This window comes from Falco naumanni, chromosome 9 (genome assembly GCF_017639655.2).
Source record: "Falco naumanni isolate bFalNau1 chromosome 9, bFalNau1.pat, whole genome shotgun sequence".
Classification (NCBI taxonomy): Eukaryota; Metazoa; Chordata; class Aves; order Falconiformes; family Falconidae; genus Falco; species Falco naumanni.
This window is the reverse complement of record NC_054062.1, coordinates 4,137,736-4,165,036: the sequence shown is the minus strand read 5'-3', so window position 1 is coordinate 4,165,036 and position 27,301 is coordinate 4,137,736. Positions and strand designations below refer to the sequence as shown.

The following is a 27,301-nucleotide window of genomic DNA, read 5'->3' as shown; positions in this document are numbered from 1 at the left end:
GGGCATAGGTATGGGTATGGCATGGGCACAGGTATGAGTATGGCATGGGTGTGGGTATGGCATGGGCATGGGTATGGGTATGGCATGGGTGTGGGTATGGCATGGGCACAGGTATGAGTATGGCATGGGTGTGGGTATGGCATGGGCATGGGCATGGGTATGGGTATGGCATGGGTGTAGGTATGGGTATGGCATAGGTGTGGGTATGGCATGGGCATGGGTGTAGGTATGGGTATGGCATGGGTGTGGGTATGCGTATGGCATGGGTGTGGGTATGGCATGGGCACAGGTATGGGTATGGCATGGGCATGGGTATGGGTATGGCATGGGTGTGGGTATGGCATGGGTGTGGGTATGGCATGGGCATGGGTATGGGTATGGCATGGGCATGGGAGTGGGTATGGGTATGGGTATAGCATGGGTATGGCATAGGTATGAATATGGCACGAGTATGGCTTGCGTACAGCATGGGCATGGCATGTGCATGGGTATGGCACGGGTATGACATGGGTATGGCGTGAGTATGGCATGGGTATGGCGTGGGAACAGGCATGGGCACTGGCACTGGCACAGGGTGTGAGAGCTGGTAGGGGCATGAGCATAGGCACAGGCACCAGCACGACAGGGGCATGGCAGACAGCCTGCCTGCCTCGGGCAGCGGCACTAACATGGGCAAGGGGTGTGGGAACAGGCACTGGCACTGGCATGGCTGTAGGTGTGGACACCAGAACTGGTATGGGCATGGGGTACTGGCACCAGCATGGGCACCAGGGTGACCACAGGGTGTGGGCATGGGCACCAGCACCAGCGTGGGGCATGCTTGTGTGTACAAGGCATGGGCACAGGACACAGGGCATGGGAGTGGGAATATGGCTTGGGCACTGGCAGTGGCGTGAGGCGTGGGAACAGGCACTGGTATAGGACGTGAGAACAGGTATGGGCACGGGCACAGGCACTGGCATGGAGCATGGGAACAGGCACGGGCACCAGCACGGCATGGGCATGGCAGACAGCCTATCTGCCTCAGGCAGCAGCACCAACATGGGCAAGGGGTGTGGGAACGGGCTCTGGCATGGATGTAGGCATGGGCTTAGGCACCAGCACTGGCATGGACATGGGGTACTGGCACCAGCATGGCCACCGGGATGACCACTGAGTATGGGCATGGACACTGGCACAGCATGGGGCATGTTTGTGTGTGCACAAGGCATGGGCACAGGACACAGGCATGGGATATAGGGCATGAGGATGGGAATGGGGCATGGGCATGGCATGGGGCACAGGCAATGCCTCCCCAGCCCCTCCAGCTGCTTGCAGGCTTCTGCAGGGACTCTGGAGAGGCTGGGGGTTCTGCCAGCTGCCCAGCTTTCCTGAGGAGCCCACGTTGATGGGCACTGGACACCAATAAACATGGGAACGATGGTCTCAGCCCCTTTGGCACTGGTGGCTATTCCCAGCGGCAGTCAGGCCAGGATGCGGCCCTGGCTCTGCTCTTTGCTGTGGGATACCGCGAAGAGTGGTTTTCTGACCTGTAGGTTCCACTCCGCTTCTAAACCCTGGGCAGGGACGTGGCGTCGCTTCATGCAAATCCTGGTGCTGGGTCACTGCAGCCACCACTCTGGCATTTGCACCAGGGAAAGGAGAAAACCCTCCTATGTCTGAACAATGATGAACAGCTGGAAACAGTGGGAAAACCCAAAGCACAGAGCCTGAGCCCCACTTGCACCTGCAGCAAGGTACCTCTGCTCAGCCATCACCCCTCACTGCCTCCAGTGAAAACACTGGACGCCTGGAGATGATTAACCCTGAGCAGCTTCACCCCAGGCAGCGCATGGGGACAAAGCAACGGGTGAGGCTGTGCCCTCCCTATCCCTGCAGCCACCTTCACTTGGGACGCATTCCTGGCCCCAGGTGAGTCATTTCATGGTCACCAATTTGTCCCTGCCTGCACTGAGGGTGGGGTGGAAGCAGCCTGCCTGTTTCACACCCCCCTGAGGATGGATGCATCCCCCAGCGGGATGAAGCCCGGGGGGGGAGTCCACCTCTCTGGGGCTCTGGAGGAGAGGACAGCCTCGGGGCTCACACAGTTTTGCAGAGACTCACCCTGCCTGCTAGCCAGGGGAATCGGAGGGCCCAGGGATACGCTCACACTCTTCCCCCACTGCCCTGTGAGTGCCCCTGAGCCCCCCAGTGCTTCTGGGGACTGCCTGGTCCCCGGGGAAGGTGGGCAGGGGGCAGCAGGAGCTGCTGGTGTTTCCCCCAAGCCTCAGGACTCAGGAGACTGTGGGACGTCCCCATTTTTCCCAGTTAAACTTATTTCCCACATCTCAACAGTTTTCAACTGAACTTTTGGGGCTGAAAAAGCCCAGAGCAAGGCCTCCCAGTCCAGATGCCTTAGGAGAGGACCAGCAAGGAGGAATCAGGATGAGGCCCCGGGGCTGCTTGGGAAAGCTTCTCCTACATCAACCCCACCTCGGTGCCGCAGACATCCTCAAACTTGTCTTGCAGGAAAACCAGTTTCAGCCAGCTCCCTCCAATTTCTTGACCAGAGACCAGTCCCTCATCTTGCCTCTGAGCTCCCCCCGTTATTTAGGCAGGGTTCAATCCCATGCCAACAGCCGCTGCTCCCTGCAGAGTTCCCAGCTGCCAGACCCGGTCACCCCCATTCACATCACCTGGACCAAACCAGCACAGGGTGGAGCAAGGGGAGCAGCCACCACCCCTCCCCTCCCCCCCGATGTTCCTTCTCAGCCCTGTGGTGGAAAGGGCGGATGAAGAAATGCTGGTCCCCTTCCCTTACCTGCACATGGTGGCTCTGCTGTGCTGGGGGGGTCCAGGCTGCATGGCTCCAGCTGATGACCTGAAGCCCCTTGCAGAGAATGGCTCCTGGTGGTCCCCAAGGTCTATGGCCTGTGGCCAGCAGCCCATGGTCCCTGCCTGGGGGACCCACCAGCCCGAGGTATTTTGCACCCCAGCAAATGCCTTTGAGTGGGAACCAGCCTCCAGGCCCCCAGCCCCAAAGCCAGCAGGCTCCTGGGCATCAGGACGTGGGCTCCCCAGATCCGACGGGGCTGAGCCCATTCTGTCAGGAAGGCAACACCAAAGCATCCTTCCCACAGGCAGCCCACTCCCCACCCCAGCATCTGCGGGACGTTTCTGTCCCTGCCCACCCAGCGCTCACCCCCAAAAGCCCCCCCCCAAGCCTGGCACCCTGCCTCTGCCGGCACATTGGGGTGCTCAGCATATGGTTGCTGATTTTTTGAACGAAGCAAGTGTTACTCTGGTTTTTTTTTTTTCTGCCAGGTGTAATGGATGTGAGAACCAACTGGCTGCTGGGGAGCCGAGTGTCCCTGAGGGCAGAGAGGGGGGACATGGCGGGGACCCCAGCAGATGGGTCCTGGTCCCGGTTCACCAGTGGCTCTGTACACGTGCTGTTTTGCCTACAGACAAGTGATGCTCGGCCTCACTGGGAAGATTGATGGGGAGATGGGGAAGGCAATATAAATACCTCGCTCTTAAATAGCCTGCTGGTATTTATAGCCTGTGGTTGGCAGAGAGTCCGGCAGCTCTGACAAACTCAACTCCAGCTTATTTTTAAGGAAGTATTGACGAGAACAGGTTTTAAAGCAAAGGATCGAGACACATGTCTGCCTGACCTGGGGTTGCTGGGGGCCCACGCAGTGGGACGGAGCACTGGCCCTCATCACCCTGCTGTCCCCCCTACTCACCTTTGCTGTCCTCTGTTCCCCAGGCACCCTTGTCCTGCCTCACCTCTGAGTGATGCAGTGGACACTTATATGGCCACACAGATATATATAAATATACATATATATATATAAATATAAATATATATATATACATACACAGACACTATACCTGCCTGTCTGTGGAGCACGCTGCCGTTGGCTCGGGCTCTGTGCTAGCATCATGCCATTTCCCACCTCCTTTCCCATTTCCCCCCCTTCACCCTATCACACCCTGTCCAGCCCTTGGGGGGGGGGGATGCACAGAAACTCTCAGACCCCCCCTGGCACAGCCAGGAGCCAGCTCGGCAGTGCCTGGCAGCCCGGGCACCCACCCTGCACCCCAGCCTGGCAGGAAAGCCCCCCCCCCGGCAGCAGCACCCGGGTGCGGGGAGTGGCAGCACTGGGTGCTGGGGGGCGCAGCCTTTGCCCCCACATTTACAGCCCTGGCCATGCCCATCTGCGAGTGGCTGGGGGGGGCTGCCACCCCTGCGTGGTGGGTGGGGGGTGAAGTTACTCCACTGGAAAATAGGCTTGAGACACCCCAGGGACCCCCTCCCCACTGCCTTCCCCGCTGTCCTGTGCAGGGTCTCGCCCCCCCAGGCAGATGCTGCAGGCCGGGGTGGGGGGCGTAGTGTATGTTTGGGACAGAGCTTTGCTTCAGCAGAGCTGAGGCTTGGGGAGTGCGGGGCGAGGGGGGGCTTCGGGGTGGGTGCCAGGGGGTGCTGGGTGCCAGGGGGATATGCCGGGGGGTGGGGGGTGCCCGTGTGGGGGTCCAGGGTGCCAGGGGATGCCGGGGTGCCGGTGTGGGGGCGTGGGGTGCCAGGGGGATATGCGGGGGGATGCCGGTGTGGGGTGCCAGGGGGATGTGCTGGGGGGTGCGGTGTGGGGGTGCGGGGTGCCGGGGGAATATGTGGGAGGGTGCGGTGCGGGGTGCCAGAGGGACGTGCCGGGGCCGTGGTGCGGGACGCCAGGAGGTGCCGGGGCTGCGGTGCGGGGTGCCTGGCTTCGTGTCGTGGGTGCGGTGCGGGGGCGCGGGGTGCCAGGGGGACACGCCGGGGGTGCCGGTGCGGTGTGCCAGGGGGACGTGCCAGGGGGTGCGGTGCGGGGGGTGGCAGGGGGACACGCCGGGGCCGCGCTGCGGGGTGCCAGGGTTCGTGCCGGGGGTGCGGTGCGGGGGCGCGGGGCGCAGGGGGCGCTCGGCCGCGGGCGCTGCGGCGCGGGGCGGCGCGGGGCGGGGCGGGGCGGGCGCAGTGACGCAGCCCCGCCCCCCGCGCGGTCAGCTGAGCCGCGCCGCGCGCCGCCCCCCGCCCGGCCCGGCCCGGCCCCCCCGCCCTGCGCCGCCCGGCGCTGCCCGCCGCCCGCAGCCTCACCCGGCGCTGCCTGCCCCCGGCCGCCCCCCCCGGACCCTCCCCCGGCCGCGGAGGGCCCCCCCGGCCCGGAGACATGGTACCTATCGGACTCAAGGCTGTGGTGGGAGAAAGTAAGATCCGCGTCCCGCCGCGCTACTTGCGCACCCCGCGGGGGGGGCGGTATGGGGGGGGGGGGGTATGAAGATGACCAGGCTCCGGCCCCCCCTTTTCCGCGGGGGGGGGGATGCTGCGGATGCGCAATACGGACCCTCGGGGCGGCATCGGCGCCCGGCGGGGGACGGGGGAGGGGGGTTGGGACACCCCCGTGGGGACAGGCCGGCCCGGTGGGCTTGGGGGGACACACGGGGCTTGCTGTCCCCGTCCGCGTTTTGTTTATTTAATTTTAGGGGAGGGTGTTGAGGCTGTTGGGATTTTTCTGCAGTGCTGAGGGGAGGGGAGGAGAAGGGGGGGCGGTGGAAGTAGGAGGGGGGGTAAAGAGGGAAGCGAGAGGCGCCCGAGCCTTCCCACCTCCCCGGTTCTGGCTCCGACGTGGCCGAGGGGCGATCGCCTCATCCCAGCATAACCAGGAAAGCCCAATCGCCCCCCACGGGGGGTCTGCCCCGGGGAGGCGGGGGGGGGGGGGGTGCACAGAGATGTCCGGCTGTGCAGACCCCCCTTGCACCGCCAGGCCGCCCGCCTCTCGGCTTTGTCTGCCACAAATCCCGCTTTAATGGTGATACATAATTTTTTATTTTTTTTTTTTTTTCCCCGGACGTGACTCGGCTTCCGTGATCCCGGGGCCGCCGTGCCCCCCCGGCCTCCCCCCCCGGGGCATTTCTGCGCCCTTGGGGCGGCGCTGGGCCGCGCTGTTTCGGGGGGGGGGGGGGGGGGCGGAGGAGCAGCCCCGGCTCCGCTTCCTCCTTCCCCGCTGGTGCAAGGCGGTATTTTTTTCAACGTCTTGATAGCGGGGGGGGGGGGGGGGGGGGGGGGGGGGGGGGGGGGGAGTTCTCCAAAACGCCCGAGGCTGGGAGGGGGGGTGGTGTGTGTGTGCTGGCGGCTCCCTTCCCCCCTTGCAAAATTAAAGCGAAAAACTCCGCATTAAGAAAAACCAACTAAATCCAGAGCAGGAACGGCAGGAACCGGTGGGAAGTTCCCGGGTTCCCGCAGCCATGAAAAGCCCTTCTCGTCCCTCCCCGCTCCTCCTGCGTGATTTATTTCCGTGGCATCGCGGCCAGCGGGGGGGCCGGATCGCCCTTTATTATTATTTTTTTTTTTCGGGGCGGGGGGGTGCCCCTGGGTGCAGCCCCCGCGGGTGCGGTGGCTCCGGCCGCGCTGTGCAGCGCAGCCCTCCCGCGCAGGCTGCAGATGGTGCGGCCGGGGCTGGTGGTGTGATCGGGTGGGTGGTGATGTGATGGGGAGGGGGGGATCCCCCTGGATTCATGTCCCTGCTTTGTTCCCAGCCATCACCTGCCCCCAGGATGGGGGGCTGCGCCACCCCCCTCCCCCCCAGGGTGCTGCATTGGGGGTTAGAGCCCAGCCCGCTGCAAAATGAAAGGGAAAAGCCAGGGAAATGCCCCGCTGTTTCTCTGCTGCAGGATCAGCTTTGGGGAGGGGGGAGGCTGGCTCTTGTGCTTGGCTGGGTTTTCTTTTAGGGGGGCTGGTTCCCTCGCCTCCAAGGTGGGCAGAGGGGCAGCCCCCAGCCCAGCCGAGCGGCGGGGGGGGGAGCTGGACCAGCCGCCCACATGCCCCCAGGCAGGGCTGCATCCAGCTCATCCAGTGCCCTCGCTAACCAGGGGACAGGGACCAGCGCCACTGCATGTTCCTTATTTTCATTCATTGTCTCTGCGCTGAAATAGGCTGGGAGAGAGCACACACACACACACAGAGAGGTTCAAGGCAGCATCATGGAAATCTGGCTCAGTCCTTCCCTTCAGGGTTTTTTAACAAACTGCTCTGTTCTTCCCTGAAAAACATCATTCCAGACTGAAAATGATAGCTGGGCATCAGTGCTGTAGCGGGGCTGCCGGGGAAGCGTGGGTGTCTGGAAGGAGAGAGCAGGGTTTGTGCAGGCAAAATGCTGCATAGGAGCGAAGGACGGGGCCCTCGGAGGAGGGCCCTGCAGGGTCCAGCCCTCCCCTCCTGCCGGAGCTCGAGGTGCTCCTTGGGCTGCCATGGGAGGCTTCTGGGTTTGATGGGCTCAGCTCCTGCCTCGAGGTGCTGTTTTCAGCTGGAGCTGCTGCCCCAGAGTCAGGAGCTGCAGGGTACCCAGATCTCCCCCTTCCCTGGGCACCAATGCAGCTGGCACAAGGTCTCCCCGGCTCTCCCTCACTGCACCAGCCTGCTCCCAGGCAGGGATTCCCCAAAGGTTTACCTGCAGGAGGAGATGCTGGTTCATAAGGAGCAAAAGGTCCAAGCCTGGGGCAGGGTATCTCTGCTGGGCTCCCTCCGGAGGAGGGCGGGAATGATGCTGCCGCGTTGCCATGGCTCGCTCTGCCAGGCCCCCCCTCTGGAGCTGCATTCTGCCCTGGCTTCCCTCCAGACCCGGATTAGTCTTCTGACCAGCTGGTGCCATAACAAGATGGGTTTGAGAGGCCCCTGGAGAGGTGGGAGGGGGGTGGCAGGGGAACGAAGTGGGTGAGTGTTGCAGGAGATGGACAGAACCGGATTGTCACCCCCCCAGAGCTGTGGGGTGTGTGCTGGGGGGCTGTCTCTGTGCCTCCCCGCAGTCTCCAGCAGCGATGGCTGCATCCCTCCAGGACTTGTTTTCATCTGACCGGGCTTGGACCTGAGCATGCTCAGCCCTGGAGGTGATGCCCAAGGACCAGGTCCTCCTGGTACATCTTCTGTTCCCTCTGCGGCTGCCTCCCAGGGAGCCCCATCGAAGAACCAGTCGCTTGTTCTGGTACTGGTTTAGAAAATTCTCATCCAAGCCTGGGAAGCAGTCCCCACCTCTGGTGACACCCATCCCCAAATCTTCATCTAACCCCCTTGCCACATAGACATTCCTCCCATCCCTTCATGCCCCAGGGCCTCCTTAGATCTTCTCAGGGCAGCCTGCCCTGAGCTTCCCCTGCCTGGCTGGGTCCCTGCTCTCCTGCAGCACCCTGCAGTGGAGAGGAGGAGGAGGAGGAGGAGGCTGGGTTTACTTCATTGAACTATCATCAGTGAGGCAAGACGAGCTGTGCTGCAGGGGTGACACCCGTGCCATGTCTGTCCCTATGGTGGGCTGGTGCAAGACATGTAGGCAGAGCATACAGAGGTCGTACCTGTGCTGGATCTGAAAACCCCTGGACCCCCTCACCTGTAAGAGGAGAGAATCCCCCCCCTCACCTGTAAGAGGAGAGAATCCCCCCCCTCAGGGCTTCCTTTTGCTCAAGTCACGGACAGATGGGAGAGGCAGAGGAGCGCCCTTCCAGAGACAGCAAGAAAACACCTTTCCCCCAGGACAGTAGCTGATCCTCCCACGGAGCACCCTTGTCTATTCAGCCTCCTGCAGAGGCGACCTGTGCCCAGCTCCTGCCTGCTAGAGCCACACCGAGGAGCCCCACAGTTAAAACCTGCCTGGATGAGGTCTGATGGCCCCTCAGCACCCATGTGCTGTGTCAGTTGGGGTCCCCATTTGTACCTCTCGAGGGTCCACCGCCACCTGGCCCGCCTGGGGATGTGATGACTCAGGGACCCAGGCTCATGTGGAGCTGCACATGCTGTGCTGCACCTCCAGGGACAGGGAGGAGGCACTGGCAGGGCTGCTGGCCAGCTGCCAGCCTTGGGGCACAGCCTGGGGACCTGCCACCCATGTGTGACTTACCCAGGCTGCTTGGGGCACCTCACAGCTCCCACCACCCCTTTGCTGAGGGCACAGGGAGACTTTGTGGGCCAGATGCTGCTCATTGAGGATGCTCCAAGCCCATCTCGGGAACCAGGATGCCAGGCTCGTGTGCTGCCCCAGAGCCAGGTCTGGCAAGGTCTTTGCCAAGCAAGAGAAAGAGGAGGCAGCAAAAGGCGCAGGGCTGGCTGGTCCTGGTGGGACCATTGCAGGGATGTGTGCTGCATCCTCCTGCCTGCACAAGGGCAGAGCCTTCAGCCCTGCCATGATCTCAGCATGACGGTGCAGTGGATGGCTGAGGAGGAGAGGGTCTCTGTGCCCTGTCCCCCATGGGCGGGAGATCCTGAAGCCAGTCGCATCCTGGGCAGCCCACCGTCCTAGTCCCCAGCTTTGGGGAGTCCTAAGGGCAGCTGCCTGCCTGAGACGTGGGTGAAGGAACAGGCGCTTGGCAAAGCCTCTGCTGGGGCCTTTGGCTCTGTCACCAGGGTCTGTCTCGCCTCCAGTGTTGGCTCTAGGTTGGAAAAGCTTGAAAAAATAACTGCAACATTCAAGGCTCACCTTCACACACATTGCAGAGCAATTTCAAGCTTCAATCTGTGGTCTGCACCAGGGGCTGAGAAACACTTTGCCTGTATGTGACCATGGAAGGTTACCAAGAATGACAAACCTCACTTTGGCAGGTCTGCATCCACCCACCAGTGTCTGCATGTGCAAGAAGGTTGAAAAAGCCACCGACTTAGAGGACGTGGACTCTTTGCCTCTTAGGGAAAAAAAAAAAAAAAAAAGGGGTCTGGGTCTAATTCCCCTGCACCTCTCAGGAAAAGTGTCCCAGGAGAGATTCCCTCCCTCTTCCCACAAAATCAACACATTTAAAAAGAGAATCATTGTCACATGGCTTATAGCTGCACACTGAGAAGCAGATGCTGCGTCCACCAACTCGCGGTGCGGGAAGGAACTTGGCTGTTGTGCTTTGGAGAGTGCAGAAATAGATCAAGCTGAAGGTGCATTAATTCATGGGCTTCCACATTGCCCATGCGCACACGCAAACACGTGAATGTGTACACGCACACACTGACACATGTGCTATAGGGTCATTCATGGGATGGAGTCCATCAGATGGTTTGACATTTGGCCACTAAGGGAGCAGAAAAGACCATTCAGAGTTGGACCAGCTACCCTCCAGCCTGTCCCTGGTGTCCGTGTGGGCACAGGAGACCAGCCCAGCCTGAAGAGCCCCAATTTATTGATGTTCTGCTCCCTCTTGGTTTAAGGCAGAGAAGAGCCAGCACAGAAAGTCATGGCCACATGCGTAGGAGAGCGTGACTTACCCCTGGGAGAGGGTCACCTCCCCTCCAGGATGCCATGACACCCCATATGTGCTGTCCTGCTGCAGGGAAGCACTTGACACTGAAGCACTGGCAACGCTGGCTATACCAACAGCCCTGACAGCCAGGTACAGCATCTGCTGGGGATGGAAACACCTGGTGGAAGAGGACAAATGTTAGTGAGGGGTGATGCCTTCAGAAGGGACCTGACATGGTCTGTGGCCCGTTGACTCTGCCCAGATGAAGAAACTGCTCAACTCCCAGATCCTTGTGCAGACCTGAGGAAACGGTGCCAGGAGTGACCCGGCAGTGAAAACCTGTGATTTTACCCTGATCCTCCAGTGCTGTCAGTGAGAGCGATTCATGGGTGTGGAGATGCATTTCATTTCCTGTATTTCCCTTTGGGTGTGCTACTCAATTTCTAAAGACTTCAAGACCTCCAGGTCTCTGTCCTTCTTTCCAGGCTGTGCAGGTTTCCCATGGCTTTGGCTGGCGGATATAAATACATACATCCTTCACGAGAGCCGTGCAAATAGGAAGAGGAGGAATTAATCACAGGTTACTACGATTACTGTGACTAATCCTTGAAGCTAGAGCCACAGCAGCAAAGCAGCGCTGTGTGGTTCCCTGGAGTAGCACAAATACTGGTGCGGCTTTGACACGTGGCATGTTTCACCAGCGGCTGTGAGGGAGATGTGGTGCTGCTCTGGATGTGAAAATACCAACATTCACCTCATCCAGGGTTGGGGAGGAAGGGCTGAAGCTTAGCCTTGGCAATTCTGCCCATTTCAGGAGTTATTGCAGCTGGATGGCACCTGGGCTGCACCACTAGCAGGTTGCTACATGAGGTTATGTGTCCTTCAGAAAGGCTGAGGTCTTCCAGGTAGACACCAGAAATAATCCAGTGAGAAAAATAGATGTTCAGGACACAGACTGCCAGAGAGGAGATGTTTGAGACTTGCTTGCTTTATGGACACAGCAGTCTCCAGGCTCAGATCGTCCCTGAGATGGCTCTTAGCTGCACTGAAGGACATCAGCTAGGCTTTGCCTCCTGTAAATGGAATTATTCTCTATGCACTGAATGGGGCTGATGGCCTTCCTGCCATCCTGCGGTCCGTAAAACCTATTTTATTAGGGACTTCTGGGGGATGGTACACTGGCACCTAGAGATCCCTCACTGAGGATGTTCAGAGGTAGATATGTGCTCCACTACATTCAAACGTGGTTGTATCTATGTAACATTCACACTGTCTTAAGCAATTAGTTAACGAACCAGCAAAAAGGCAGTTGCCAAGCCAACCCAAAGCCAAACTTGATTGTCTTGGAGATGCACTGTGACAGCTTTTTGAGAGAAGTGGGTCTCGAGCAAACCTCAGTGTGGATTTCTGAGATCTGGCTCTCCAGAATATTGGATCCCAAAACAGAGGATACATGAGGAGAGTGAAAGGACTGAAGCCCACCTGTGACAGGGAAAAGCCCACGGTTAAGACCACTCATCTCTTCTAGGACCTTGGGCAATTCCTACAGCCTGCTGCCCATCCGTAAAGCAGCTCCATCTTCTCTCGTCACATCAGGCCAAGGTGTGCAGCCTGTGAGGTCCTGGGACGTGGCAGTGAAGGAGCTTTTCTGGGCAGCAGGAGTCTGGCCTCCTGTGTTGCTCCAGGAGGGAAGGGCTTGGCCATCACTGCTGGCACCGGCCAGGCTTGGGGCAGCACTAGAGCAGAAATGTCCCCTGGCTGCGGCATCCCTCACCTGCAGCATCCTTCACCCATCCTGGTGCTCCGGGGTGAGGTGGTGGCCAGGACAAGGTTTTACTGCTTCCTCCTCCATGGAGAAGGTCGGGGCTGCTCATGGTGTTTCAGGCTCTTTCTGAAGCAGGATAATGGGCTTGGGACATCCCCAGATGAGTCCATCTCAGCACAGGCTGCGTTTGGGTGCAGCTTTGCTGGTGTGGGTGCAGGTGGTGGCAGGGTTGGTCCCTCTTCCCCCGGGACCAGCTGGAGGCACGGGGCTGGTTGCTGTTGCCATGAGCCAGCGAGGCAAGGCAGGCCTGGAGAAAGGCTGCCTGGCCAGCTCGGTATAAATAACGCGGGCTAAGCCTCTTGGAGTGACGTATGGGCTTGAGTCCTACTAGGCCACCGTGTCACCAGCTTCTGGCCCTGCTTGGAAACAATGCAGTGGGTCATTTCCATGCCACGTGTCACCCCAAGAACGAGGCTAACCGCAGGCAGTGGGCTGGGCGAGGTGGTTGCTCTCAAGCCTGTCATCTGCGTGATGGCACTGTTAGGACCGTATTACTGCAGAGCGACGGAGGTCCTCCATCCACAGGTGGGGTGTGCTTCCTTGTCCATAGGCACGCATGTTGTCTCTACATTGGAGGAGAAGTCTGGAGCTATCTGTATTGTCTGTTCTTGGTTAGAAATTGTCATTAAAATTCTTCCAGCCTGAAGGAAACAGATGAAGTGTGGTAGGTCCAGACAAGCCAGGTGTTGAAGGCACTGGGTGAGATACACATACACATTTTGTTCCCCTCAAAACCCAGTTTATCTCCAAGATTAAAGGCTTGACTGTGAGCACCACTGACTGAAGTTAGAGCCCAAAAGTTCCGGCTGGCCAGACCATTTGAGTATATGGTTGGGAACAGCTGACCTGCTAATGTAGAGACATGAGAGCAGCGCTCACCTCCTGCCCAGCTTCGCAGCCACAGCGAGACAGACAGCATCCAGCCCCACTGCTAGCAGCCACGTTAGCCAAAACAGCCCCAGGGAGCAGCTGGCACCTTTCCACCTTGAAGTTCCCACATCTTCCCCCTTTCCTTGCCAACCCTGGCCACAGCCAGCATTTAGCATTGCCCTCTTGGTCCACCCAAGAGCTAACAGACCGCTTTTCCCTAACCTGGGGGTTTCACAGCTGCTGCAAGGACACCCAGGATGTCATGGCCATATCTCCTCCAAATGTGACACTAATCTCAGGCTTTTCCTGGGGTCTGTGTCTTGTGCCCTCCTGGGCTTTGGCATGGCCACAGAGCCTCTTTGGAGGATGCTCTGTGGATCTGCCTTTCCTGACCCTGTGTGGGCTCTGAGCTGGCTCTGGCAGCTGGTGGACAAGCAGCTCTTTGGAGCCAGATCTGAGCTATGGTCAAGGCAGGAGAAGATGCTGGTTTAGGGAACGGCCGTGCCTGTCTGCAGCCCAGGCACAGGGCAGCTCTGCAGCAGGGCTGGCCCCTAGGGCTGATGGGGGCCTGTCACAGCACTAACAAAACCAGCTGGCTGCAACAAGGCTTTTGCCACCCCATCCCAGGTTAACTTCCATAAGCACTTCCCCCACCTTGCCCCAGCACAGCCACCAATCCCCCGCAAGGTTTCAAAAGTCCATCTACTGTCTGCACTGTTTCTCCACCCTCTTCATGCCAGCCCACCTGCTTCTTGCCTCTGCTGCATCTGGATTCTTCCTTCTCCAGGCTCCTTTTCCAGCAAGCCTCTCCTCACCCGGCCCCCTGCTTCTCCTGGGGCCTCTCCTACATCCAGGGCACTCTCTCTCTCCTCCCTCTATATCTTCCAGGTTTCTCTTCATCCAGTGCTCCTCTTCCATCCCCCTTAGAGCTATTTAACTCCTCAGCAGGAACCAGCCACAGCTGCACATCATCCACACCAGCCAACCTGCCCCTGAAGCCAGCCCACGGCTGTACACAATCAATGTTAATTAACCTGCCTTCGTTCCTCTGTAATTCCTCTACAGGGGCCTACCTCAGACCAGGGGATGGACACCCTAAAACTGCAAAGCTCAGAGCAGTCCTCCTCAGAGGTGCCCAGCTGCTGCTCTGGGAGGCCCATCTTGGTGTCAGGATCAGGCCAGGGGACATGATGGTGCTTTTTGCACGGGGAGGTGCACAGCCAGGCAGATGCTCCCCCCATCAAACATGCACCCCCTCCAGCTCAACCCCTACGCAGGCGATAGAGAGACGTCCCGCAAAGCCAAGCACTGAAGATGAAATGTCCCCTGCAGTGGCTGCCACAGTGAGGACAAGCTCGGGGGTGGCTGAGGCAGCTTTTTGGGGTCCCTTTCCCTGCGACCCTTGCCGCAGCAAACAGAGGGTGCCATGAGCTGAGCTGCTGGGGCCTTTGCACCATGCCCGGGCCCCAGGTCGCTCCTTCCCAGCCTCCTTCTTCCTTCCCCTCCTGCCCCTGGACCAAAGTGGTGTTTTCCTTGCAGGGGCAGGATTTCTGCCTGGCTGCTCCTGACCCCTTCCCGGGTGGTACCGCTGCCCCGGCACGTGGTGCGCCACCGCGGTCCCCTGTGCTTTGCCCCCCGTTGTTGGCGACTGAGGTGGTTGGTGTGGGATGGAGGGCGCGTGCGTACTGCCTTGTAAACAGCGCTGTTATTTCTGGATCCTTGCTCTGGGGAAGGAGCCAAATGTGAGTAATGAAAGGAAGAGGAGGGATGCGCTGGCATCCCTCCCTCCCGGCCCTGCTTGTGCACCAGCAGGACCGAGAGGGGACCAGAGAGCAGGACCGGGGACGCACGGGCAGCCCTCGCTGCTGGCTTCTGCCCACGGCAGAGGACAATTCCCGGCTCGCTTTTTTGCTGTGTGGGAGATCTGGGTTTGGGTGGGCAGCACACATGGGTGCAGGCAGCAGGATTTACCCCCCAGCAGTGTCCAGCTTGGGGGCTCAAGGGTATAGATTATCTGTACCCCGTTACCCTCCATCCCCCCTTCCCCACACCTGCACCCCCTTCACCAATGATGAGGCTAAAGGATGTGACCAAGAGCAGGCAGAACCCCAAGTTCATGGCCAGCATCCTTCTGAAGTTCCCCCAAGGCAGATATCGCTGGGAAGGAGATGGATGTGAGTGGTGGGAGTGGCTGCCTCCAGGTTTTGCAGCAGGACAGACAGACCAGCGATGCTCACAGGCTCCTGTTCTGTCCCTGCTGGCACTATGTGCTGCGGCTCTGAGCCCCTCTGGCAGCCTGGGAGGTGTTCCAGCCTCACTCAGCACGTGAAAACACTGCAGTGTGTTTGGGTGCTAGCATGGTGAATGAGCCCAGCAGCATGGGGAAACCACAGGGAGCATCACCCCGGGGGGCCGGGGCCGAGCTGAGCCTGGCAGGGTCCCTCTGCTCTCCTGGTGAGGCTGCTCCACGCAGCACAGGGCAGCTGCCAGGCTCCGACTGTCCCTGAGCCGCTCGTACCCGCGCAAATCCCCAGTGGGGGTAGGAGCTGGGAAGATGAGGTGTTTTGCCCAAATCCAGCATCACCCAAAAGCAGGAGTTTCGACGGCTGGGTGCTCCCAGGGCAGTCCCCCCTGCATACGACCCTCACGCCTTATTCCAAAAAAGGGACACATTTAGAATCCTTTAGATTGGAAAAGACCTTTAAGATCATCGAGTCCATTTAGACCCCAAACTGCCCCCTGTCAACCCAAACGGATCTTTACCTGGGCGACCAGCACCCTTGGGGTCACTGCCACAGGGGAAGCTCCCAAGGCTGAGGCTGGCAGGGTGACACCCTCAACAATGGGCTCCCCACAGCTCACATGTTTTCTAATTTAGAAACATTTCTTAATTGGCTTTTAATTGGCCATTTGCATCCCTGTCCCTGGGACCAGAGGGAAAGCCAGGGAGAAGACGCGGTTGCAGAATTTGCTCTGGGCTCACCCAGGCAGTTCCCTGCTCTGTGAAGGCTGATGGTTCACACACCAGGGTAAAAAGGGGTTTGGGGCACCTCATGGCCCTGCACACAGATGTTTAGGCAGCACATGTGTCTGGCGGGACAGGCACCTATTCTGGCAAGGCTTGAAACCCCCTTCCTGCAGCCCAGCCCCAAAAGGTAACATCACCATCCCACTGCTGGGACCACCTCCTCGCATGGCCTTACCCTGCACCCCATGGGGAGCAGCCCTGCGAGCTGCCCGGGGCAGAAGCAGGGTGTCTGTGCCTGGGATCGGGGGTGCCCCAGCCCTGAGGGGTCCCTGGGGTGCAGGGGGGGGGACACCTATGGGTGCTGTCGTCCTGGCTGGTTGCATAAGCCCAGCAGCCACAGGAGGTGAAATGAGATTGCGGGGGATTACAAGGAGCAGGCTCAGGCCGCTTGATTCTTGTTTCTAAAAGGAGCTCTTAAGCTGCTGCTGTTTTCCTGATGTTTTGGATTAGGACATATGGGGTGGCCCCCAGGCTCCCCAGAGGGACCCCCCAACCCTCTGCCAGCCTGCAGCCCCCCACCGGCGTGGGGTCCATCTGTTAGTGCCAAATGTGAGAGAAAACTGGGTCTGGGGGGTGACCACCCCTCCCTGGGTACCCTAAACCCACCCCCCATCTCCCCAGGCCCCCAGGAAAGGCAGTGGGGGAGCGGGGCTCCCCCTGGCCCCACAGACGGGTGGGGGTTTGGTGCCCCCGGCACAGACCCCACAGCTGCTGGTGGGCCCTGGCGTGTTACAGGGGGTAACTTGGGGTGCTCACCCCACCCCGCACTCCCTCTCTTGCAGAGATTATGCACGATGTGATCCGGAAAGTGAAGAAGAAGGGCGAATGGAAGGTGAGTTCAAACCTTGGGGGGGCCAGGAGAGGAGGAGGAGGAGGATGATGATGGGGAGGATGGGGAGGAGGAAGCAGGGGAAGGGGGTAGGTGTGGGCAGGGAGCCCCCAAGGGTGGGGAAGGGCAGTTCCCTGGCTGCCTGCCATGCCCCCAGCTCACAGCCCCTCTCCCCAGGTGCTGGTGGTGGACCAGCTCAGCATGCGCATGCTCTCCTCCTGCTGCAAGATGACCGACATCATGACGGAGGGTATAACAAGTGAGTACCGGAGGGTATAACAAGTGAGTACCGGAGGGTATAACAAGTGAGTACCGGCTCCCAGCTGTCTCTCGCAAGCCTCACCACGGGGAGGGCAAAACCTCCCCCTGTGCCAGGGGACCTGCAAATGCAGCTCCAGGCTGGCACAAGCCAGGCGAGGTGGTGGCATGGCCCCCACGCACCCCCCTCCCACCTGGGATGGAGACATGCTACAAGGACTGGGACAGAGCAGGGACAGTCCTGGCCCCAGCTTCTGAGTGGGCAGGGATGAGTGGCTGGGGATGTTTTGGACACGGGGTGGCTGGCAGGGCTGGTCCTGTGCTGCTGTGGGACATCCAGTAACCCCACGTAGCTGGGTGCCCCTGCCTGCACCCGTCCCTGCCATGGTGCCTGTTTTTTCCCCCTAGTTGTGGAAGATATCAACAAGCGCCGGGAGCCGCTGCCCAGCCTGGAGGCTGTCTATCTCATCACCCCCTCCGAGAAGGTGAGAGCGCGGTGTGGGGCGTGGGGGCATGGCCTTTGGCTGCGGGGAGGCAGGGGGATGCCCTGCTGGGATGGTAAGCCATGCCCATGGGAAGCGTCTTGGCTCCAGTGAGACCAGCGGTGCCGCCTGGGTGGTGGACCAGAGGTGCAGAGCTTCCCCCGTGCCAGGAGGAGGGAGGACCCTGGGTGACCCTGCTGAGATGTCCGCGGTGCCACCCTGCCAGCTCGGCTGGTCCCTTCTCTCTTGCAGTCCATCCACTCCCTCATCAATGACTTCAAGGATCCCCCCACCTCCAAGTACAGAGCTGCCCACGTCTTCTTCACTGACTGTGAGTACCCAGAGGGGAGGGAACGTCCCTGTCGGTCAAGCAAGTGGGGATGGAGGGATGCTGAGCGCTGCCCTCCTCCTCCCCTTGCAGCCTGCCCCGACGCCCTGTTCAATGAGCTGGTGAAATCCCGTGCCGCCAAGGTCATCAAAACCCTGACGGAGATCAACATTGCCTTCCTCCCCTCTGAGTCCCAGGTGAGGCTGGGCTGGGGACCGACCCCACCGGGGTGGCCCGGGGATGGGATGGCCGGGGGATGCTCTGGGTCCTTCTCCAGCTCATGGGGGTTTGTGTAACAGCCTCGCACTCCTCTCTGCCGGCCGTCTCCTCGCCGCCTGCTCGGCTCTTCCTCGCTGTCTCCTTTGATTACTTCTCAGGGCTGATCCGCTGCGGGGGATTTAGCCGGCGCCGCACTTTGGCCCTGTGCCGGCAGCCGCATTGGCCAGCTCTGTGCCGCCCCAGCACGGCCCCTGCCAAGGGCACCGGGGAGCAGCCCTGTGCCATCTGCCCCTGCTGGGGACATGGGGATGGGAGGGACAGATGGTGCCATTAACCCTTCAAGCCTCAGCATTTCTGGGGAGACAGGCAGGTGGAAGATGACCTCTTGGCAGCTCCACGTGCAACCAAATTGGCTTTTGGTCTTTATCAGGGGTACGGCTGGGAGCAGCATGTCCCCGCTTGTCCCAGGATCTCTGGTTCCCTGTCTGGGAGCAGGTGGCTGCTGTGGGCAGGGGGTCTCCTGCCTCCTCTGCTCGCCCTGAGGGCTACACATGGGTAGGGACCGTGCCATGGAGTGGGAGCTGAGGAAGGCATCAGGGTCCAGGGCTGGCAGCTAGACGCCCAAGGGATGCCCTGAGCATCACTGAGCTCCGCCTGCCTGGTCCGAGGCTCAGCTGGGGACCTTCGTCTGGGATTGAATCTGGTTTCCACACCCACTGGGGTGTCCTGTGGGGCTGCTCCCCTCCGGACTCACCTGCCGCGCATCCCCTCTAACCTCCCTCCCGCTGCACCTCCCAGGTTTACTCTCTGGATTCGGCTGACTCCTTCCAAAGCTTTTACAGCCCCCACAAGGCCCAGATGAAAAATCCGATCCTGGAGCGCCTGGCCGAGCAGATCGCCACGCTGTGTGCCACACTGAAGGAGTACCCAGCTGTGCGGTACAGGGGGTAAGGGCAGTGGGGTCTGCACCCCTCCAGGGACCTGTCCCCTGCCCCAGCAGCTGGGGCCGTGCTGAGCATGGGGCAGGGTGAGGCAGTGCTGTGTCGGGTGCTGGTGAGGACGTGGGGATGGAGGAGGTGGTGGGACGGACAGATGTCCGCGCTCAGTGTAAAAACAGGCTCAGACCTGAAGATGCTCTGGAGAGTGGGGGGGCGGGTTGGGACTCTAAAGTCCAAGTGGCACCAAGGCAAAGTGGAGCACCCCAGGGAGAGATGGAAACGGGCATCGAAACCTGCTCAGGTCCCTCCTCTCCTGCGAGCCAAGGATGTTAACGCAGGGAAACCAGCAGCTCCTCCCCATCCCATGCTGGCGAGAGCCACCCGTGCCAGGGAGCTGACCTCTCCCCCTGCCTCCTCCAGGGATTACAAGGACAACGCCATGCTGGCACAGCTCATACAGGACAAGCTGGACGCCTACAAGGCTGATGACCCCACTATGGGTGAGGTGAGCAGGGAAGGTGCCAACAGCCCCGGGGGAGGATGCTCGGGTGATGCTTCACTCCTAAAGTCCTGCTCGAGCTCTGCCACGTGGCAGTCGTAGATCCCGAGCAGGGACCCTGAAATGGCCCTGGCTTCCCCTGGCTGCCTGTGGGGCTGGAGGAGCCCCCGGCCTGGCTACTGATGGCTTCCCCTGGCTCTGCAGGGGCCGGACAAGGCTCGCTCCCAGCTCCTCATCCTGGACCGTGGCTTTGACCCTGCTTCCCCGGTGCTGCACGAGCTGACCTTCCAGGCGATGAGCTACGACCTGCTGCCAATCGAGAACGATGTCTACAAGTGAGTGCAGCCCTGCTGTCCCCCCGACCCCTGTGCCCCCCCCCGACCCCAGCCCTCAAGCGGGATTTGGAAGCGCAGCCATGAATTCTGAGCCTCAGCATTCCTCCATCCGTCACAAGTAATTGGTTGGGAGGAAGCATTCCTGCCTGCAGTCTGGCAGCCGTGGTGGGCAGGACGATGCAAAAGGGGCTTTTCTAGCCTTCAGCCCTTGGCCCCTTCCCAGCATTTAGCAGTTGAAGAGGTATGAGAAGGCGAGATGTGAAAACTGAGTTGAAATAGCTTTGCCTCGCTGCTGGCAGAGCCAAGAAGATTCCCCATGTCCTCCCATGTCCTGCCCCCCTCCCTAGAGCCCAAGCAGTGAGGAGATTGTGTGCCCCCCCAGCCCTGTCCCCATCATGACGGTCCCTGCCCTCTTCCCAGGTACGAGACGAGCGGCATCGGGGAAGCCCGGATTAAGGAGGTTCTCCTGGATGAGGATGATGACCTGTGGGTCACCTTGCGCCACAAACACATCGCCGAGGTGTCCCAGTGAGTGTCCCAGTGGGCGGTTTGCCAGCTGGGTGGGATGTCAGCTTGGCATCGCTACCCACCCCCGTTAGGGTCCGCTCCCCGCTGACAGCTCTGCCCTCCTCTCCCCAGGGAGGTGACCCGATCCCTGAAAGAGTTTTCTTCGAGCAAGAGGATGAACACAGGCGATAAGGTGACCTGACTGCATCTGCGAAGCTGGGGACGGGCACCTGGGGGACTCGGCCACAGGCTGGCACGTGGTGAAGTCTCCTGGGGAACTCCTGATGAGGACCTCTGCAAAGTGCCCAGGGTGCTCAGGTCCCTGACGGGGGGAGATGGCCGTGGGGTGCCAGCCCTACACCCCAGCCTGTGGAGACAGAGTGCCCTGGGAGGGCACTGCACCGCAGGGGTCTGCTTGGTCCAAACACGGAGCCTGTGCACCTTGTGCAGCGGCTGCCCCTGTCCCCAGCTGGTTCTCTTGCGGAGACCCCGAGCTGGTCACAGTGAGGAGACACAGGTGGCAATAGGATGTAGAAGTGGCCAGTAGCTGAAAGCACCATCTCGGCCTCAGCCAAGCGCACAGGGGTCCCGGGGGAGGGTCCTCAGCGGATTTCTCCCCCCCGACACTCCAGTTTGCAAAGCTGCAGACCCTGTCCCTGCCCCTCAGCCATAGCAGAGACCTGGCAGTGCCACAGCAGAGACCTGGCAGTGCCACAGCAGCACCACCAAACCCCCTCAAGGGGCTCGTGTGGGGGCAGGGTCACCCCTCTCTGCTTATCGTCCCCAAGTCCCTGAAGTTGAGTGACCATGTCCCCTTTCCTCGCAGACCACCATGAGAGATCTGTCCCAGATGCTGAAGAAGATGCCGCAGTACCAGAAGGAGCTCAGCAAGGTACGAGGAGGGGGGGTGTGTGTCTGCAGAGCAGCTGGCGCTGAGCCCACCCAGAGAACGGGTGATGGCAGCTCTCCCCAGAGGGTCCCTGGCCACGGGCAGGGGCTGAGGCTGGGGTGGTGGCATGGGGACTCTGGGCTGCTGCCAGCACTGTGAGGGTGACTGCACCACTCGTGTCTCCCCAGTACTCCACCCACCTGCATTTGGCTGAGGACTGCATGAAGCACTACCAGGGCACGGTGGACAAGCTCTGCCGAGTCGAACAGGTACCAGCTCCCCCAGACCCCCAGCCCCCATGGGGACAACTGGGGCTGGCAGCTGCTGCCCCACAGCTCAGCCCTGAGCCATGGGTTAAGGGGTGATGAGCATGTGCGTTCTGTGCAGGACCTGGCTATGGGCACCGATGCTGAAGGTGAGAAGATCAAGGACCCCATGAGGGCCATTGTCCCCATCCTGCTGGATGGGAATGTCAGCACCTATGACAAGATCCGCATCATCTTGCTCTACATCTTCCTGAAGAACGGTGAGAACACGCGCGCACGGGTGGGCAAGGCATGCAGGCAGCTCTGGGTGGCAAAAAGCTCAGGGTTCAGCCGAGATGAGCTGGATGGAAAAGCTCAGCCCCGTCTCCCTGATCACCATTGCGGTCAGGGTGTCCTAAGGTGGCAATGGAGGGGCTGTGTCCCCACCGGGAGGCATTGCCCAGGAGGACACCATCTCTCCATTGCATTTCCAGGTATCACCGAGGAGAACCTGAACAAGCTGATCCAGCACGCTCAGATCCCAGCAGAGGACAGCGAGATCATCACCAACATGGCCCACCTCGGGGTGCCCATCATCACAGACGTGAGTGTCCCCGTCCCACTCCCCGTGGCCCTCCTTGCCCCCTGGAAGGACCATGGCACCTGCTGTTCTATGGGAACCGCGTACCCCCTGGAATGTCCCCAGCACCCCTCCGGGGTGGCCCTGGTCCCACCACCGGAGCCCCTGTGTCTCAGGGGGTCTCTGTGCTTTTTCTGCCCAGTCCACCCTGCGCCGCCGGAGCAAGCCTGAACGGAAGGAGCGGATCAGTGAGCAGACCTACCAGCTCTCCCGATGGACCCCCGTAATTAAGGACATCATGGAGGTGAGCCAGCAGGGACAGGGATGGAGCAGGGACCCCAGCACTGCTTGGGAAGGGACCTGCAGGGAGCTGGCTGCCTCCAGCCCAAACCCTGACGCCTCTCCCCCACACATACCTCCATGCTGCTCGCTGCCTGCCATTGCAACAAGGTTGGGATGTTTTGGGAAGCTTTCCTGGCCCCCACGTGCGTGCTGGCCCCGGGTGGCATGCATGGCCCCGTCTGGACGTGTACAGTGTCCCTGCAATACAAAATGCAGTAACAAACTAGTTGCTCTTGTGCTGCACCCTGTGCCATGATGGTCACATCTGGGTGGCCTCGTCACAGCATTACCCATGTCCCAGCCAAGCCGGGGGACAGGCACAGCACCGTTCACCCCTGCCCGCAGGCACAGCCGTGCCTGTACCCATGGGAGCTACAAGCTCTGCTCTTGGGTAGCACTGGGCAGAGCCAAAACGTGATTTTTTTTCCAGGCTCTGCCTTCCTCCTGACCCACTCCCTCCTGACCCCTCCTCGAATTGGGGCAGCGGGGTTTTCCCAGAGCCGGGGCATCCAGGCACCAAAACTGCTCCCCAACACAGACATTTCCCACCTGCTCAGACAGACGGACCGACCCTGGGGACACATTTTTTTTGGGGGGGGTGGGTATCGCTGCAGCTCAGAGCCACCCCTGCTCCCAGGCACCGATGACAAGCAGAGCTGCAGCTCTCTCGATTTCCGAAAGCACACAGCTCTTGCCTTCCTCTACCACAATCCGTGCAAACCCTCCTGGGGTGGCTTCATGCCCAGGACACCCTAAACCTCGTCCCCAGGACCAGAGGGAACTGCACAGGGCAGCAACATCTCACCAACATCTCCCAGATGGCGTTAACCCTCCACCACTGATGAAAGCAAGAGCAGGTCCCTTACTGTCGGGGGGGGGGTGGTGGATCACAGGTGTGAAGCTTCCAGCTCAGCTCATGCCCCTGAACTTCGCAGAAGAGCATCTTCCCTTCGCCCCCCCCCCCCTTACCCTACCTCCCCAGACACCCCCAAGCTGAGGGCAAGCCTCACCCCCTGCCCCACGCTGCAGCCCCCCTGCACTGTCCCTGCCTCACAGCAGCCAAGCACCACCCTCCTCCCCCTAAGTGCACCCTAGTACAGAAACACAGCCAAATTGTTCCAAAAAATTAAGCTATGCAAATATATGCAAATGATTCCTGACCCTCTTGGGCCAGTCCTGGGCACAGCCCTGCAGAGGGGCTCCTGGGCCAGGGGGCATGCCCAGCTCCTCACTAACCCCTGATGTGGGGCTCTGCCCACAGGATGCCATCGATGACAAGCTGGACACCAAGCACTACCCGTACATCTCCACCCGCTCCTCCGCCTCCTTCAGCACCACTGCCGTCAGGTGGGTCCTGCGCCCCATGCCCTCCTCCATTGGCACGTATATCACCAGCTGCATCCATCCCTCACCTGCCCGGGGGGGCCGTACCCGTTGGCAGGTCTGAGCTGCTCTGCGGTCACTCGGGCATCCCGTGCCTCAGTTTCCCTACCTGTAGCAGCGAGTGGCACTCGTGGCTGGAAAGCTTGACTGTACTTGCTCTAGCAGCAATGTGGGAGCTAATTAATGCGTGATTTAGTTAAAATGTGAGCTCAGTGTTGCCTCGTGTCCATCCTTCATCCTTCTTTTCCTCTCTTCAGCGCCCGCTATGGCCACTGGCACAAGAACAAGGCTCCCGGTGAGTACCGAAGTGGCCCCCGCCTCATCATCTTCATCCTGGGCGGTGTCAGCATGAACGAGATGCGTTGCGCCTACGAGGTGACACAAGCCAGCGGCAAGTGGGAAGTGCTAATAGGTGAGTGAGGGTCGGCGCCGGACCCTGCGCCCCGTCGCGCTGGCTGCTCATCCCACGCTCCCTCCGCCATCCCGCAAATTCCCGGCTCCAGCTGACTGCGGGAGCTGGAACTCTATGGAAAGGTCTTGTCCTGCCGCCCAGTGTCACCCCTGTGTCCCCCCTCCGCAAGGACAGGGTACATTGCGCCCCCCCACCCACCCCTCCGCGCCCCCGGTTTTGCTCCCATTTTTCCCCTCCCTGGCTGGTTTTGTTCGAGCAGAGCTGGGTGAGGGGGTTTTACAGGTTGAATTGCTCCTGTTGCACCCGTGTTGCACATTCGTTGTTGGGGTCAGGGAGGAAAAACAAAATAAAGAGGCGTGTGACACTGCACGCCAACCCCAGTGTCCCCTGTGCATGCAACAGGAGATGCATTTTCCTGTTGCACACATGCTGTATGTCCTGTTACACAGGCAATGCAACAGGAGATGCGTTTTCCTGTTGCACATGTCCTGCACATGCACAACAGGCCGTGCATTGCGTGCTCAGTCTCAGTACCCTGGCTATGCTCCCAGAGGAGCCATGGGTCAGGTGTGGAGGATGCGGTGGAAGCCCTGCCAGATGTTAGCAAGGAGCTTTTAGGCCCCCTAAAATTCCCTTGGAGAAGCGCAGCTGGATACACATCTTGTAGGGCAGGGGCAGGAGCCCCTCACCGTCTCATCTGGTCCCTGGATTCTTGCCTGGGGTGTCTGGTAGAGCCTATTGCTGGCATTTCATCTGCTCCTTGTATTCCCCTAGGAGCAGCAGCCCCCTCTTCATCACCGGCCCCCGGCCGTGTGCCCCCGCCACTGGACCACCACCACTGCCCAGCTCCATCCTGCCTCTTGCCCATCTCATCCCGCGTCTCTCCGGGGACCATCTCCTGCATGCGCCTGTGATGCTCCGGGTGGCAACCGCGTCCTTCCTCACCCCGAAAAATGGTGGTGGTGGGGGTCTTGGCGCAGCCGTCAGCCCCGCTCTGTTCTCCCGCAGGTTCTACTCACATTCTCACTCCCACCAAATTTCTCATGGACCTGAGGCACCCCGACTTCAGGGACTCTACTAGGGTATCATTTGAGGATCAGGCTCCAGCAATGGAGTGAGCCAAAGAAACCAAGTAAAGGCAGCTTACTAATGAAAAAGAAACTCTTCTTCCCCGAAGGGTTTTCTTTGATTCTTCCGTTCCTCCTTTCTTTAATTATTATTTTGGGTTTTGTTTCCGTTTGGTTCTCTGATCAAAGACAAATGCTTGCAGTTCCTCCTCCCAGGTGGAAAAGCATCCAGTGCCGCTCCATCATCCCTCTGCCATGTCTTTCGGCCAGACCTGGCCGGCTCCGTCATGCCATGAGCTCCCCCTCGCCGGGGCCGGGGGCGGCGGGGTCGGGGTCCTGCCTGCCCAGTAGACGCGTCCCAGGGCCAGGCAGGGGGACGGAGCCCCCCTGGGATGCTGCCTGCAGCGGGTAGCTGGAGTGGGGCTGGGGGTTTGGTGCCCAGGGGAGAGCATGCAGCGGTGGGCGCATGGTGCAGACCCCAGCACTTGGCCCAGCTCCAGCCCCTCGTCCCCTACAGCAAAGGCTGGGTGCTGCTGTGACCCCCCAGCTCTGGGGTGTGATGGGGCTGAAATCCTGAGCTGATGGGAAAGCTCAGGTTTGCCTTTGTGGCTCTTGGTGCCCTTGGATGGGCAGGACTCCCTTGATGTTGCAGACCCCCGAAACCCGTGCTGGGGTTTAGCTTCTGCCAGTGGTTTTGCCCGTTAAGGACCCACCATGACATCCCCCTGAGCCACTGAGCCACCGCTGCCACGGGCTGGTCCGTGCAGAGCCAGAGAGGCTGCCAGGGTGGCACTGTGGCACGGAGGGCAGGGGCCGGGCAGCACGGCGGGAGCCACCAAGCCAGGGCCAGCAGAAGGCGAGAGCCCTTTTCCTCCTCCTCTCCCACCCGCTCCCCTCCCACCCACCTCTGTGACCCAGCGATGCTCCGTGCAGGCAAGGAAGAGCTGGGGGTCCCCGCAGAGAGTCCCTCTGTGCCCGGCTGCTGCCTGCCCGCCCGTCCCGCCCCCTGCACCCCCTGGCTTTTTGGCCAGTGCCTCCTGCATCCCCAAAGGGTCCAGGAGTGACCCACTGCATGGGCACCTCCCGGCCTCTGCCTCATCCCACCCTGCTCCGTGCATCTCCTTCATTTCTCCTTTTCCGTTCCTCTCCTGTTATCCGCACCCCCACACGCCCCCCCACCCCCCATAGACGTACATTTTCTCGCAAGCATTTCCACCGGCATGCGGGGCCATCGCCGCCAGGTAAGGCCTCGCCGGGGGGGACTTGGGGGACAGCGGGGCCGGCGGCCGGGGCACAACAGGGGGGGTGGTCCTGAAGCCATCACTGATGCTCCCCCACCTTCCTCTGCTCCGCAGGGTCCACGCACATCCTCACCCCACAGAAACTGCTGGACACGCTGAAGAAACTCAATAAAACAGAGGAAGAAAGCAGCAGTTAAAAGGAAACGCCGCCACCGACTCGATGCCGAATTCACCTTCCCTGCTGGGCGCCCAGCCCGGGGTGCCATCCTGCACCCAGCCCGGCCCAGCTTTCTCTCTTGTTCTTGTGTTGGCCCCCCTCTCCCCTCCCACTGCCTTCCCCATCTCATTTTACCCACAGGGAGGGGACAACAGCCAAAAAAAAAAAAAAAAAAAATTAAGAAAACGGATGCATTGCGTTTAAAAGAGGAAAAGAAAAAAAATTAATCTATATATTTGTAGCTGCAGCTATCGGAAGCACCCAGGAGCTCATTGCTGAGTAACCCATCTGCCCATTGCTAGCGAATGATGGCGATGAAAAAACAACAGAAAAAACCCACCTTTTTCTGAAAGCGGCTCCTCGTTGGGGTTCTTTGTGGATTTGGATGGACAGCGGGGGGGACAGATGCGCACCCTCCCCTCCAAGCCTCTGCTTAGGCAGGCGCCGCGGGCTGGGCTCGGCTGTCACGTCGCTCTCAGCTGGGGGTCCCCACCGCTGTCTGCTGTCCCTTGTCTTTTTGGGGTGGTGGGTGCTGCTGCTGGATGTGCACGCCAACATCTGGCTTGGGGTGTGTATGTGTGTG

At 60.3% G+C, this 27,301-nt stretch overlaps 1 protein-coding gene across 2 annotated transcripts; it reads left to right on the top strand.

Annotated features, from left to right (window-relative positions):
* Positions 1 to 5,090: 5,090 nt before the first annotated feature.
* On the top strand, positions 5,091 to 26,932 carry STXBP1 (syntaxin binding protein 1). Of its 2 annotated transcripts, XM_040606568.1 has the most exons (20): positions 5,091 to 5,226; positions 16,730 to 16,779; positions 16,954 to 17,035; positions 17,443 to 17,519; positions 17,769 to 17,847; positions 17,938 to 18,041; positions 18,862 to 19,010; positions 19,422 to 19,506; positions 19,705 to 19,835; positions 20,256 to 20,363; positions 20,475 to 20,535; positions 21,169 to 21,234; positions 21,420 to 21,500; positions 21,619 to 21,757; positions 21,971 to 22,080; positions 22,259 to 22,360; positions 23,660 to 23,745; positions 24,039 to 24,193; positions 25,202 to 25,325; positions 26,616 to 26,932. In XM_040606568.1, the coding sequence occupies exons 1-19, from the start codon at positions 5,190 to 5,192 to the stop codon at positions 25,309 to 25,311; spliced, it is 1,812 nt and encodes a 603-aa protein (XP_040462502.1). In that variant the 5' UTR covers positions 5,091 to 5,189; the 3' UTR covers positions 25,312 to 25,325; positions 26,616 to 26,932. The 2 variants fall into 2 exon arrangements, with proteins under 2 accessions (XP_040462502.1, XP_040462504.1); XM_040606570.1 differs by lacking the exon at positions 25,202 to 25,325.
* Positions 26,933 to 27,301: the final 369 nt, after the last annotated feature.